The sequence below is a fragment of the Arachis ipaensis genome, chromosome B09 (assembly GCF_000816755.2).
Source record: "Arachis ipaensis cultivar K30076 chromosome B09, Araip1.1, whole genome shotgun sequence".
Lineage (NCBI taxonomy): Eukaryota > Viridiplantae > Streptophyta > Magnoliopsida > Fabales > Fabaceae > Arachis > Arachis ipaensis.
The window spans coordinates 143371042-143384563 of NC_029793.2; the positions used below are offsets into that span (position 1 = coordinate 143371042).

Genomic DNA, 13522 nt, shown 5'->3' on the forward strand with positions numbered 1-13522 from the left:
CTCCGGTTTTTTTTTTTTCGGGTATTTCTCTGAGTTTTTTTTTTTTTTTTTTTTTTTTTTTTTTTTTTTTTTTTTTTTTTTTTTTTTTTTTGTACATTGCTTTTTGTTTAAGAAAAAAATGTTCAGTTTTTACATTTTATATCTTTATTTATTGGGAAAGAATTCTATTTAGGCCTTTATTGGGAAATCAAAGAAACGGGCCTATCTAAACCGTATTGGAATGTGGGCTTTAACTGATTACCAGTAAGCAGTTGCCTTCTTTATAAAGGAATTCAGTGTTGTTATTTAATAACAATTTTGCTACTTTTCATTGGTCTCGATTTAATAACAAGTTCAAGCTCATGCTAAAGTCTGAACCAAAAAGTTATAATGGCCCATTAGTAAAAATAGAAAAAAAAAAAATAGATTACGTATAAATGTATAATGCATCTTAATATTGTAAATTTGTAATTGTCTTTTGACTTTTAGGCTGCGTTTGATTCTAAAAATAAAATAAGATAAGACGTTGTAAACATAATATAAAATATAGAAATATAAAAATTGCTATTTTTATATCTTGCTTTGTAATAAACTAAAACAAGTTATCAAAGTCTAATTTATTCTCGTTTTTTTTATTAAAAAAAATTTTAAAAAAAATATAATAATAAAAAATATAATTATGAAAAATTAACAAGAATAATAAAAAAAATGAAAAAATAAATAAAATGGACACAAATACACTAATTCAATATTTCTGGACACAATGTCTCTACTCATATCTCATCTGTCAAATATGATTTTATATATTTGTATCTCTGTCTTAGTGTCCTGTGCCTGTAAACAAATATAGCATCAATTCTGTTAATCTGTATTTTACTAGTTTTAGGACATTTGTTAATGGCAGTACAAAAGACAATTTTTTTTGTTTAAGAAAAATGAAGCTTTAGCTTCAAACAAAATTTTCATTCTTATAGGTTTACGAATATTTAGATAAATTCGTTCTTTTTATGGTAATTTTATACTATGAATTCGAATTTGCCATGAACCCTACACAGCATCCCCACACCATGTAGACTCTTATAATATCTACATATGACACCATCATACCTATAGTACCATGAGTAAAAAATATTAAGCTTAAGTTTATAGTATCATTACTTTTAGTATTTATATAATGCAAGTTCTGCCTGTGAATTTACTTTCTTCCCACCCATAGTTCATAGTTAGGTCCAATGTAATTTTCCTAGTAAATAATGTGACAAAGCTTTTTAGTCTCAAATCAACCGGCATCTTCCAAATATGCCGGCGAGCATAATTTGGACGATAGCTACGTCTATTGATTAGTGTTGGGTATCCATCTACGTCCAACAAGAAAATTCCTTTCAAGTCTAAACACAAACCACGAAACAAAAGATCACATATCACTTAATTTATTATTCATTGGCCAATAGCACAATGTACAAGAAAAATGTGAAATATTTATGATAAGTCACACATTTTGTGATGAACAAAATTATTAAATTTATATATCTTCCTAATAAGTATTTTCAAAACACTAGTTAAGAATCCCATTAAGAAGTTTTTGTTTTTGATATTAGCAAAAAGCCAAAAACTATTTAGCTAACTCCTAATTAATATCGCCCTTCCTATTCATTTCTTCTATAGAAATTACTAGACAAACCTGTATCTCTTACTGATGTAATGTTACATCAATATTGAAACATAAGCTTCAGCAAACTCAGAGATATAAGTAACTGATTATATGACTAGGTATCACTTCCACAAAACGTAACAATTAACAACTAACAACTCTAGGGGAAGTTTTTTTTTTTTGTGTGGGAGATGGACACCAAGGCATTTTAGGGTGCAAAAGAATTAAAAATCCTTGAAAGAACAAGTAAAAAAGAATCAACTTACAAATATCCATTTTAAAATATGTTGAAAATGCTGAAATATCACTGCTAGAGGAGCTATATGTAAAGCAGAGAAAATTGAAATATTAGGTAAAAATATAAAATTGAAAGAATAAATCAAACTTGTAATATCAACAAATTTTATAAGTTAATTAGAGATTTCGGCTACTATTGTATTATGTGAATTTATTGCAACAGGTCCAACAGATTCCAACAAATCTGATAACCACACAATCTCCTAAAAAAACATCGAAAACGCGTGGACAGAACCATCGCAGCGAACAAAGGTACAATAGGACCGAAATGAAACTTCATTTTCGTTTGTCGATTCCGCAAGAAACAATTGAAAACTATGATAAAGCGACGTCCTCGCCCATTCATAATTCCCATGAGTCCCCATACAAAGCAAGCGCTTGGCGTAAAACATAAGCAAAACTGTAAGTTCGCATTTAAATTTTAAACGCAAGTATAACTTACTAGAGCACCTAAATCAAAGAGGATCATCAATAACATAACAGCAACACCAAATAAACATAAGGAAACACAAGCCAATTTCCAATTTCTGTTGTACAAAGTAAACTTGATCATACTTTCCTTATTTTAAATTACCCATAAACTGAAGATTCTCAAATAAACCATTCTTTTGTACATATTTTCCTGCTTAAGCCGGCTAGTTACAATTCAAAGACCCCTAAAAAGAACATCAAAATGAAATATTCCCAACCATCATCCTCCAAAGATTCTACTTACAAAGAAGAGGATGATGATCTTCTATTATACACCTAAAAGAGAGAGAGGCCCAAGCCAAAACTAAAACCCAAATAAGCCCTCTCAATTTTGAGCTTGAGACCTCATTATTTGATAAAGACTAAATGATTTTTTTCCTACACAAGAACACTATTAACATTTACATGCTTGCACTTGCAGATTAACTGAACTGAACTGAACTTATTTACACAAAAAACAGACACAAGATAAACTACTGTTTTCGTCTTCAGACATCTAAAACTCCTCTTTCCCGAAGGTGTGCGTATTATCAAAGCTCTTCTGCTGTGTGTGTGTATATTGCGGTAATCTGAAATCTAAATCTGAAGATATATGTGCGATGGGGTTTTCTTGCTCTCTGTCTCTGTTCTTAAGCCAGAGCAGGGATGCTGCAATTTCGCCTATCCCTGTCGAGGCAATCAAACCCCTCGATCCTGACGGCCGGATTGTTACCAAAATTGGCTCGAACGCAGCCTCCTTTCCTGGCAGAGTTGGAAGGAGAGGGTGGCAGCCCCGACGGAGAGGGAACCACCACCCACGATGATGGGGAGAGAGGTGAGAAATTCTCATTCCCAAATCGAGCATCCTGAATCAGTGGGTTAGCTACTCTGCTCGGCGGTGACCCGCAGAAAAATGGGGGAGACGATGCTACCTGTGGCCATGATTCCTCCTCCATGTCAAAATCACCCTGCAAATCCACCCAAAAAAATAACAATTAAACCAAGACACAAACAAAGTACAAATCATAATAAAAAATAATTAATCAAACATAAATCACAGATCCATGGTCACAAGGAAAATGAATCAGAGAGTAAATTTTTTTATAAAAAAAAAAAAGAAAAATTACTTTGGTAAGGATTGTGTCCAGAGGACTTGACCCGGCAGATTTTGAATCACATGGCTCGGCCTGGCAACTGCAGAACAAAAGTATGCAAAATTCAATAAATATACGAACGAACCAAAAGGAACGGGAATCAATCGGAAGAACAAAAAGGTCGAGGTTGAAACTTGAAAGAGAAAACCATTACCTGAGATGCCACCGGAAGGATCTGGAAGGATGGTCGTTGGCGGTAGCGGCAAGGTTGAGGAGGCCGAGTCGGCGGGGCTTGGGACAAACCACGCAGCTCAAGTCTTGGCGTGATGACGCGACGACGTTTTGCTGCTGGATCATGGCAAACATATCCTCCATCGTCTTCTTCTTCCTTGGATTCTATATCAACAACTATAGCTAGAACCTGTCCTCATGAACATGGAAATTACCAGATTTAGAATGAATCGTTTAAATGAGTTAATAGATCAAGCGTGTTTGAAACTATTTCAATATGACTAGTACTCCTATATTATATGCAGAGAAATCGAAAAACGTGCTTCAATTATTTTGAACAGCTCTAGGTTAAGATCCGGTCAAAAACCAAACCGAATTTCTACAAGGTAAAAGATAATTTAAAATAATAATTTCTGCATAGAATTTCTCAACCGCTATAGATCTAACAGGAAAACCATTTCAATTTTTATGACCAGTTTTTTTTTTTTTAAAGGCAAAAAACAAAAGAACAGAAATTAAAACCAATTTTTACATGGATAATAATATGTAGCAGAAAAAATAGATCCTACAACCAACTGAATTAGACGGAACAAATTGAGCTGAGATAAAGCAGATCTGGAAAAAGTACAGTATCAAATTTAGTTTTAGCAAAAAAAAGGAGCTGAATACGCCGAAAATGAATTGGAAATGGAAAAGACGGAACAATAAACGAGAATTTTCAAAGGAATCACAGATCCGAAGAGAAGAAAATACAGAGAGGAAAAGGTAAACGAAGAATTGAAGAAGGAAGTAGTAGAAGTACCTATTGAGGTTGCTGTACGCAACAGAGACGAAGAACTCTCCAATCTTCAATAATATTCACAACAACATTAAAAAAAAGGAAGAAAAGAATTGAGAGAACAAGTGAAGAGAGGAACAAGAACAACACAAAAGTGAAGGAGGTAGGGAGAGAAAAAAGGGGGACTTGTAGGGAAGTGGAGGTTCGTTCCAACCACACTTGCTCTATATTTACGTATTTATATTTAATATCTTATAATTATTTTGGTTTAGGGTGGATTGAATATTAGGTAGATTTTTTTAGTATTATATGGTTATTTCATGCGGGCGGTGCCTCCCGCGAGATATCACATCGGTTTTTGCACCCACGAACCAACCTAAAGCTTCTCTTTATTGCACAGTGAACAATAAGATAGTAGTATACCACACGAATATGAATTAAATTATTATTATTTGGGAAAAAAATCTGAAGAAATATCAAAGGGTTCCGTTGGGAATGTGAGAACTGAGACCGAGTCTTACTTTTTGGTGGAGCGTCCGTCCACGAGGACCACAACTCTCAACGCCTCACTTCCTTCATACACGTGGCACCTTCCCAATATAGGAAAATTTTCGGATCTCAAAGTCGGCAAAGTCTCTCTTTCAACAAAACGAACACTGTGGTAAAAAACTAACACTATTGCGTACTAGATAGTACTGTATTAGTTTAATTCGATCTTACTACATGCTAAGCTTAATTAAATTTGTATTATTGGTTATTGTTTGTTTTATATTCTTTTAAAAAAATCAGAGCAAGAGGCTTTCCAATATAATTTGGACTTTTGGATACTCTCTTCTCCGGATTTTTCACTCAACAAAATCTGAAGCAAAATTGAGTTTTGAACCATACAAATCAAAGGTTATAATCTACTAATTTCATGGATCATGCTTTGCTCCCATCTATAGTTTTAACAAATTCCTCAATCACTTTTGTACAATTCCTTCGTAGTATTAATGTATTAATTCAATTGGATCTCTGAATCAGTAGTTGTGGTTAGGCAAAATTATCCCATTCTTGTAGCTGGTAGTAAGTAATAAGTAGTAAAATAGTAATTAGCCTTATCCGATCCCGGAGCAACACCAACCAACTTTAGTCAGTTTTTACTTTTCAGACCACGTTGATTGCCAACTTGTGATTACGTCTCCCATGTTCATTTCTGACAATTGCTTCCCCACCTGCCAGTCCAATTGCCTCCTTGTCATCAAGTACCATGTTGATTTTTCTTTTAAAAAATAAATTGTGTTTTTAGTCTTATTTGAAAAGATTTTAAAATTATTTTTTAACACTTATCTTCATTATGTGAAATTTTGATAGTTTAAATTTTGATAGTTCAGACCACGTGACGGAAAAGTTGGAGCAGTTCAATCGGTTATTTATTTTTAATAAAATAATTTATTAATTTTTTCTAATTTTATATTTCTGATAACAATTTTATTAACAAGAGTTTAATTTGATTTTACTGTTTGTTGTGGTTAAACTGTGCCAAAAAATAAAAAATAAAAAGTCTGTCGGCGGATGTACAGTAATCATCAACTTAGACTCGACAATCTATTGAAACAAGAGACTGAGAGAGTAATATGAAAAGTGTATTATTGAGTTGTGTTCTGAGGTACAATATACAAGGGGTATTTATAGGTGCTAAATGAATCAAAGTAATAAAGACATAGAATTCTACAATTAATGTACAGATATGCTATATAAATATAGACGATGCTAATTGATCTAAATTGATTCTAATGATTCTCTAACATCCCCCCTCATACTCAAGTGGGAGCTAAGGATACCAACTTGAGTTTGGATAACAAAATCCGAAAGCGAGTCGGGTGATGAGCTTTCGTGAAGATATCAACAGTCTGATCCAGTGTCCTAACAGCAATGAGACGAACAGCATCAATAAGGATACGTTGCCGAACAAAGTGACAATCAATCTCAATGTTCTCCTTCTCAGCATCCTCGGATTTGGAGGCACTATCTTTGGATACAGTTGGCTTAACAGGACAAGCAATATCACCAGTCACATATCGTCATAATTTTCGTCCTTTAAGAAATCCTCGCATAGCTTCAACCCAATGTGCATAGTTGGAGCCATTAAGAATAATAGGGATAGGCTGAAAGACATCCGGTTTTTCCATAGTAATAGAAGAAATAGCAAAAGGAAGAAGAAAACTGCAAATTCGGGGCAAAAAACGAGAAAACAGGACGTGAAATCGGAAAGAGCTCACCAAAAAACCTTAGGAAGGGTCCCGTTTCAGCCACGTCAGGGCAACGGTGACACGTGGCAGCCCGTGAGAGGACGAAGAAGACAGGCTGGCGTTGAAGTGGCGCTCGGGTCAACACGCGGGCCGGGTCGGGTCAAGAGCGGGTGTGCGGGTCGCAGGGAAAGCTGGTGGCGTGACACGTGGAGGCTCCAGGATCGTGGGATCAGCAGCAACATCCAACGGCTACTGAAGCATCTTGGAGGAGGAACAATGGAGGTGGATAGCAAACTTCCAGCGGCACGTGGCGGCGCGTCCGGGGGCTTCTGGCGGCGTTCTCGGCGGCGTTGGAAAGCTGACGAAGAGAGGATCACAATGATGCCGGAGGTGACGAACCAAAGCGTCGGAAATAGATCGAAAAATGCGAGCAAAGAGGCACGGGTGGAATCTGGAAGGAAGATCAACCTGGTCGTGGCAGCGTCTTTCGGCGGCGCGTGGAGGCGCGTTTGGCGGCGGTTCTAGTTGCGTTGGAATCACGGCGACAAGATGAACAAGATGGTTACGGGGGTGACGAACCAAAGCGTCGAAAAGAGAACGAAAAAAGAGGCCAAAGAACACTGCCGGAAAGGAAAAAACAATGGGGCTATGAACTAATATTCATTGAAAAAAAAAGACCTAAGCTCTTTATACTATGTTAGAAACAAGAGACTGAGAGAGTAATCTGAAAAGTGTATTATTGAGTTGTGTTCTGAGGTACAATATACAAGGGGTATTTATAGGTACTAAATGAATCAAAGTAATAAAGACATAGAATCCTACAATTAATGTACAGATATGCTATATAAATATAGACGATGCTTATTGATCTAAATTAATTCTAATGATTCTCTAACAAAAACACCGACGAAAAATATGCCGGTAATTAGCATCAGACGAAAAAATTCGACAATAATGAATTTTCGGCGCTATTTATACTGTCAATTATAGGACGACGGTAATCTATTTAGCCGTGGATTTATTTGATTTTTGTAGTGTTTTGGTTTGATTTTTGGCGAACTAAAGGGCCTTTTGCTGAGAGAAATTCTATTTGTCCATATCTTAATAAATACATCTTCGCAAATCTCTAATGTATGAAAAAATGAAACATGGCCTCTTAATGATCTTTCCACTCCTTACTTAGGTGATATTAATAAGAAAGTTGCTGCCTATAATTCAGATATTCAAGCTGAGAAATTAGTTAGTTGGAGAGGGAATGGATCATCTTCAAATGTTTATATTTCCAGTAATGGTTATTTATAGCTTTCTAGACGAAAATTCAAATGTAATCAGCACGGCAGTTGGCTTTGGATTTGGCATTTATAGGTTCCAAAAAAGTATAAATTGCTGTTATGACATGCTGTCCACAATGCGATCCCCACTGCAGCCTTTAGATTTGATCAGGGATTGACTTCTTCAAATCTTTGCCATTGATGCCTACTTGCCCATGAAACTGTCATTCATTGTTTTTGCGATTATCCAAAAGCTAAAGATATATGGATCAGACTAAATCTTGTTTTACCTAATCTAAATTTTGTGTATTGGATTCATAGAGAAATACAAAGTAATTTCTTTTTTTTTTTCCTTATCGCTTTGTGCTGGATTTGGAGAGATAAAAATAATGATATTTTTCATTCGGATGAAACATGAAAACCTGACAGAGTTGTGAGTTTAATTCATAATTCATTCAGGAAATTTACTATTATTTTTTATATGCATCAATTTCTTGTTCCTTTATCTCTTATCTTTACTGGGTTTCTCCTTTACAATATTCCGTGAAGATAAATTGTGATACTGTATAAGTTCAATAATAATATTGCTAGTTTTGGTTATTTGATTGTGGATTGAACAGATGCTGGTTGAAAGAATGTACCGAAATTCTTTTCTCTTTATCTATACTTCATTATGAGTTGCATGCTATATGGCGAAGTTTTGTCTTAATTTGGGAGTGTGATTATAAAGAAGTTGTTGGCAAAACAAACTATTTGAAAGCATTGAATTTCATTCCTAACAAAAATTTTATTAGTTCTAAACATGTTCTAGTAAATAGAATTATTGAAAATATTGAATTATTGATGTTATTGAATTATTCCCAACAAAAAAGCATTGAATTATTGATGTTATTCCAATCTAAAGAACTGCTAACTAGGCTGCTGACTTCGTAGCAAAATATGCTACCTTGAATAAATATCTTTATAGCAAATGGTTTGATACTATGAAAAATTTTAGAGGTTTTTTTCTCTTTCATCTAAAAAAAATTCTTAATCTTATTTCCTAGTTTTATAATTCTTTAGACACAAAATATATATATATATATGCTTAGACCAACTCAAATACTCAACAACACAATTAAGCTTCCAAACTTGTGCCAAATTACATAAGCTCTTCCCAATTATTCCCTTCCCTAATAATAGTAATAGTGGTGATTTAGGATGATGGTAGAAGTGATATTGCTGGTGGATGTGGGTTTCTTTTGGGGTGAATAATAATTTACATGCGGTACTTTATTTTTATTTTTACAAAAAAAGGATAAATAAATTTCTGACATTTTGTTTTGTAGATATTTTTGTTTTTGAAGATTGAAAAATATATTTAACTTTTTTACCTCTTTATGTATCCTTCTGTTCACACGGGTTCGTCAGACTCAACAAAAAAGTCTGACATAACTTCCGTTATACTCACCTAACCAAAATAATAAGACATATCAATTCTTCTTTCCTTTTTTTTCACCTCCATTCATATACCACTATTTTCATCTTTCTTCCACTTTTTTACCCTTTTTTCTAGTTCTTCTTAAATAATAACTAGAAACCTAAAACCTGATTTTAATACTATAGCATTTGTTTCCTTATCTTCAACTATAATTAATGAAGATTTTGCATAAATCCTCCAAAATGTTGCTATGGTAATGAGAAATAGTTTTAAGTATGAGTGATTTTTTTATGTGTAGTGTCTCATCTTTTATTGTGATTTTTCTTCTATCTCTTGTGATTTTTATAGCATGTTATAGTTAAATTTTAGTTTGTTCCAAATATGGAGTTTTGGATTATCAAAACATAAAATTATAGTTCTATCCTTTCTAAAAATTGAAATAAAAATTTTATCTTTATAGTTTCTTTTATCTTTTCTTCCTAACTCCCATACCCATCACAAAAAAATAATTTTCATATTCAGTCTTTTGACAGAAGCTCATCTAGACATTCACATTTTGCATAAAGCTACAAAAGGCCCCAAAGAAAACACGGTTATTTTCATTCCATGTAACACTTTTAAAGACAAAAATGATCCTTTCTTATTCATTTTTTTTAAAAAGCTCCACCCTTTTTAATTCATAACTGAAAATTCATATGCAAGTCCAAGAGAAAGAAATTTAAGTCACAATACATAGCAAACACAGGACCAATTAACAAACTATTAGTAAGAGTTTTGATGAACTTACAGTCCAATAATGGTGGTCAGTGATATTCCATCCATTTGTATATACTTTGAAGCCATCAAGAGGGTATTTTTTTTCTTGTTCTCTCTACAACTAAGAGAAATGGAGGGCTCTCAAATGGTTCTGCTGCAATTTCAAACCCAATATACCTCTCTGACTTTAACCCCTTAAAAAAAACCTTATAGCATTTTCTCCATTTTCTTGCCCTACCAAAACTAAACAAAGCTTCCATAAGTACTGCTGCCACCGATCCCAATCCCACCCTCTCTCCTTCTCACTATCATCCTCAATCACCGCCGTGGTGGCATCGACAACATTGTCCTTCAAGAACGAGTTGATGAGAGAATCGAACTGTTTGATGGTGTTCCTGACGAAGTCCTGGACCATATAGCATCCCATCAGACGTTGTTTCCACCGCCGTCATCAGTGCTGTTAGCTTTGTTGGAGCGGAAGCGTTGAGACAACGACAGAGAGAATGGAAATTGGAAGAAGGAAAAGGAATGAGCGAGGGCCTTACGAGAGGGAAAGGGATTGAAGATTGCTTCGTGTGGTTTGGGAAACTCAGCTTCGGAGTTGCGGGTGCATACTGTAACTCTCTATCACATATAGCTTTACACCTAGGATGTAAAACATAGGTGGCAAGGCACTGCGACTTCTAAAAGTATATATATAACAAGGATAATATATCTAGGAGTCTTGAAAAAAAGGGGTACGACGAAAATAAAATCAAAGGTACAACGCTCATGAGAAACAGAAAGATAGAAAGCTTATACAGGAAAACAAAAGATAGATATATAAAAGTAGAGTTCCAAATGACAGTTATATAATCAAGATCTAGACTCGACCTGCGAAACAAAGGTCGACTAGAATATATATATATATATATATATATAACCCCAAAAATAAACCAACAGATAAATATAAATCTTGTTTTTCTAAGTCAACCTCTAAGAGGGTCAAAACATAATATATACAAGATGGAGAATCTATACACATATATAAACATAAACCAAATACCAACACCAAGTTTAAAGATAGTTCTTCGCTTCCAAGAGTCTCCAGAATGTTTAGTGCGGTGCCTCCTAAGGTATAAACTCAAAGGAATAAACTAAACCATAAATTTAGTAAAACTCTCTAAAGTATACAAGTCTCAATCTAACTCTAATTCTACAATTCACTTTCTGTCTCATTAAACTCTAACCCTACGATTCACTCTCTATCTCCTCCAATCTAATTGTGATCCAACCCTTCACTTATCATTTCCTCCATTCCTCCAAAACTCCGGTGCACAGACAAGCAATACTAACAAAGCAAATACAAGTAGGATATAGATACAGCAGGTAGTAAATATAGCAGGTAAGTATAATAATCACGTAGGCAAGCCCATTTAATGCACAATCAAACAAAACAAACAAATACATATGATGAATGCCTGTCATATGACCAATGAATCTTATCTGTCGGTTATAAAGCTAAATCCGACATGTCCGGTATTTAATCCTGTTCAAAACACCAAACACGGAGCAAGTGGGACAATGCCGCAACCCTTGCATCTTACACGCGTACCCGGAGTAGGGGATAACCTCACCACTGCCTCTTACCTAGGCGGTGTTACAGTTCTCGATTTGGAGCAAGCGGCGGCAGAACTCAACTCTTGCATCTTACCCGAAGTCTCAAACTCTTATCTGGAACAAGTGGATAACACCACTACATCTTACCCGGCTTTACTGACTCTTACCCAGAGCAAGTAGATAATACCACTGCATCTTACCCGGAGTCTCAACTTATACCCGGAGTCTCAACTTATACCCGGAGCGAGTGAACAACGCCATCGCCTCTTACTCGGTCACACATATCTCATTATCATTATAATTCATTCATATTCATTCAACAATTATACTTAAAATCAATTCTCATCATCCTTTATTCCTTATAATCACACCTTCAATTTCGTTCAACAACAATTCATATTCAAAACGTAATTCATTCTTTTTTTAATAGAGCAAACTCAAAACATAATTTTTTTTCTTAATAACTCAAAATTAAATTATAAAATCTTTAAAAATCCAAATCTTTATAAATAACCACTTCAAATGAAACCTCCTATTTTCATAAAAATTTCAGTAGCATCTCCTCTAAAACTTAGACTTTTGCCACCCCTCAAGGGTCCCAACTACCAAACCAAACACTTCTCGGTCATTCAAATAATTTTCAATATCAAATTATTTCAAAATAACCCAATTCTGATATTAAATCTTTTTCAAAAACCAACCAACTCTAATAGCAAACTGTTTACGAAATTGAATCACACATCACATACCATATACACAATCCATCAATAATTCATTCAGTTCATTCCTATCTTAAGGCTTTCTAGCCTAAGTTTTCACGTGACATTAAACATTAACTACGAGAAACCAAAACCATACCTTGGCTGATTTCTACCTAAACCCAGAACACCTCAATTATCCACCGTTCCTCAAGCTCCAAAACTCCAACTCCTCACCAATTGAATTTCCAGCTCGCAGGATTCAATTCCAAGCTTCCAATATCCACTAATTTAACTCCAATTCAACAAGATACACGATCTAATTCATACAATACCACAATAATCAATATTGAGCTCCCAGTGATTATCCATTGCTAGAGTATGCATAAACCATCAAAATCACAAAATCTCTCAATTACCATAATTCAAATCACGAACTGAAAAGGGGAGAACTGGATAAGAAAACATGATTTCTTTACCAAATTATTCAGTACATTTTCGTAGAAAATTTCGAGACGAACATGTGCATTCATAACGGTCAGATCACCGTAACGGGAGCTACGTTAGACTTTTCCGTTACGGACCCATGTGAACGGAGAGATACATATGTCCACCTTTTAAAGAGGTTAGGGACTTAAATATATTTTTCAATCTATAAGACAAATATATTTGCAAGACAAAAAATCATAAACTTATTTGTCCTTTTTTTATTTTTATTTTTCTAATACTAATCCATAAGAAATTTGAATATATTGATGTTTTTTTTCTTAGTGGGTATTGTTATGTAACATTGGATTGTATAGTTGTATGAGTTCGAATATATTTTGATAATGTTATGATTTTGGTTGTATCTATTATAAATATTTAATTTAATTACAAGAGGAAAAAAGAGTTTGGTTATTTCAAATTATTATTTATTTTACACGAATTTGATTATGTACTAATTTGATTGTTGAAGGGTTTTAATGTCATTATTATTTTTTTAAAAGTTTGCTCTATTTCTTAACTTAATAGTGGGAAGAGTACAAAATATGCTAGACATTTTTTTATAAAATTGTTTAATTTGG

The 13522-nt window shown here is 34.2% G+C and overlaps 1 protein-coding gene across 1 annotated transcript; it reads right to left on the reverse strand.

The window, feature by feature from the left end:
* On the reverse strand, positions 2488-4869 carry LOC107617979. The gene is made up of 4 exons (XM_016319876.2): positions 4505-4869; positions 3686-3892; positions 3505-3571; positions 2488-3345 (listed from the first exon to the last, which is right to left on the reverse strand). Exons 2-4 carry the CDS (start codon positions 3844-3846, stop codon positions 3028-3030), a joined length of 546 nt encoding a protein of 181 aa, XP_016175362.1. The 5' UTR covers positions 3847-3892; positions 4505-4869; the 3' UTR covers positions 2488-3027.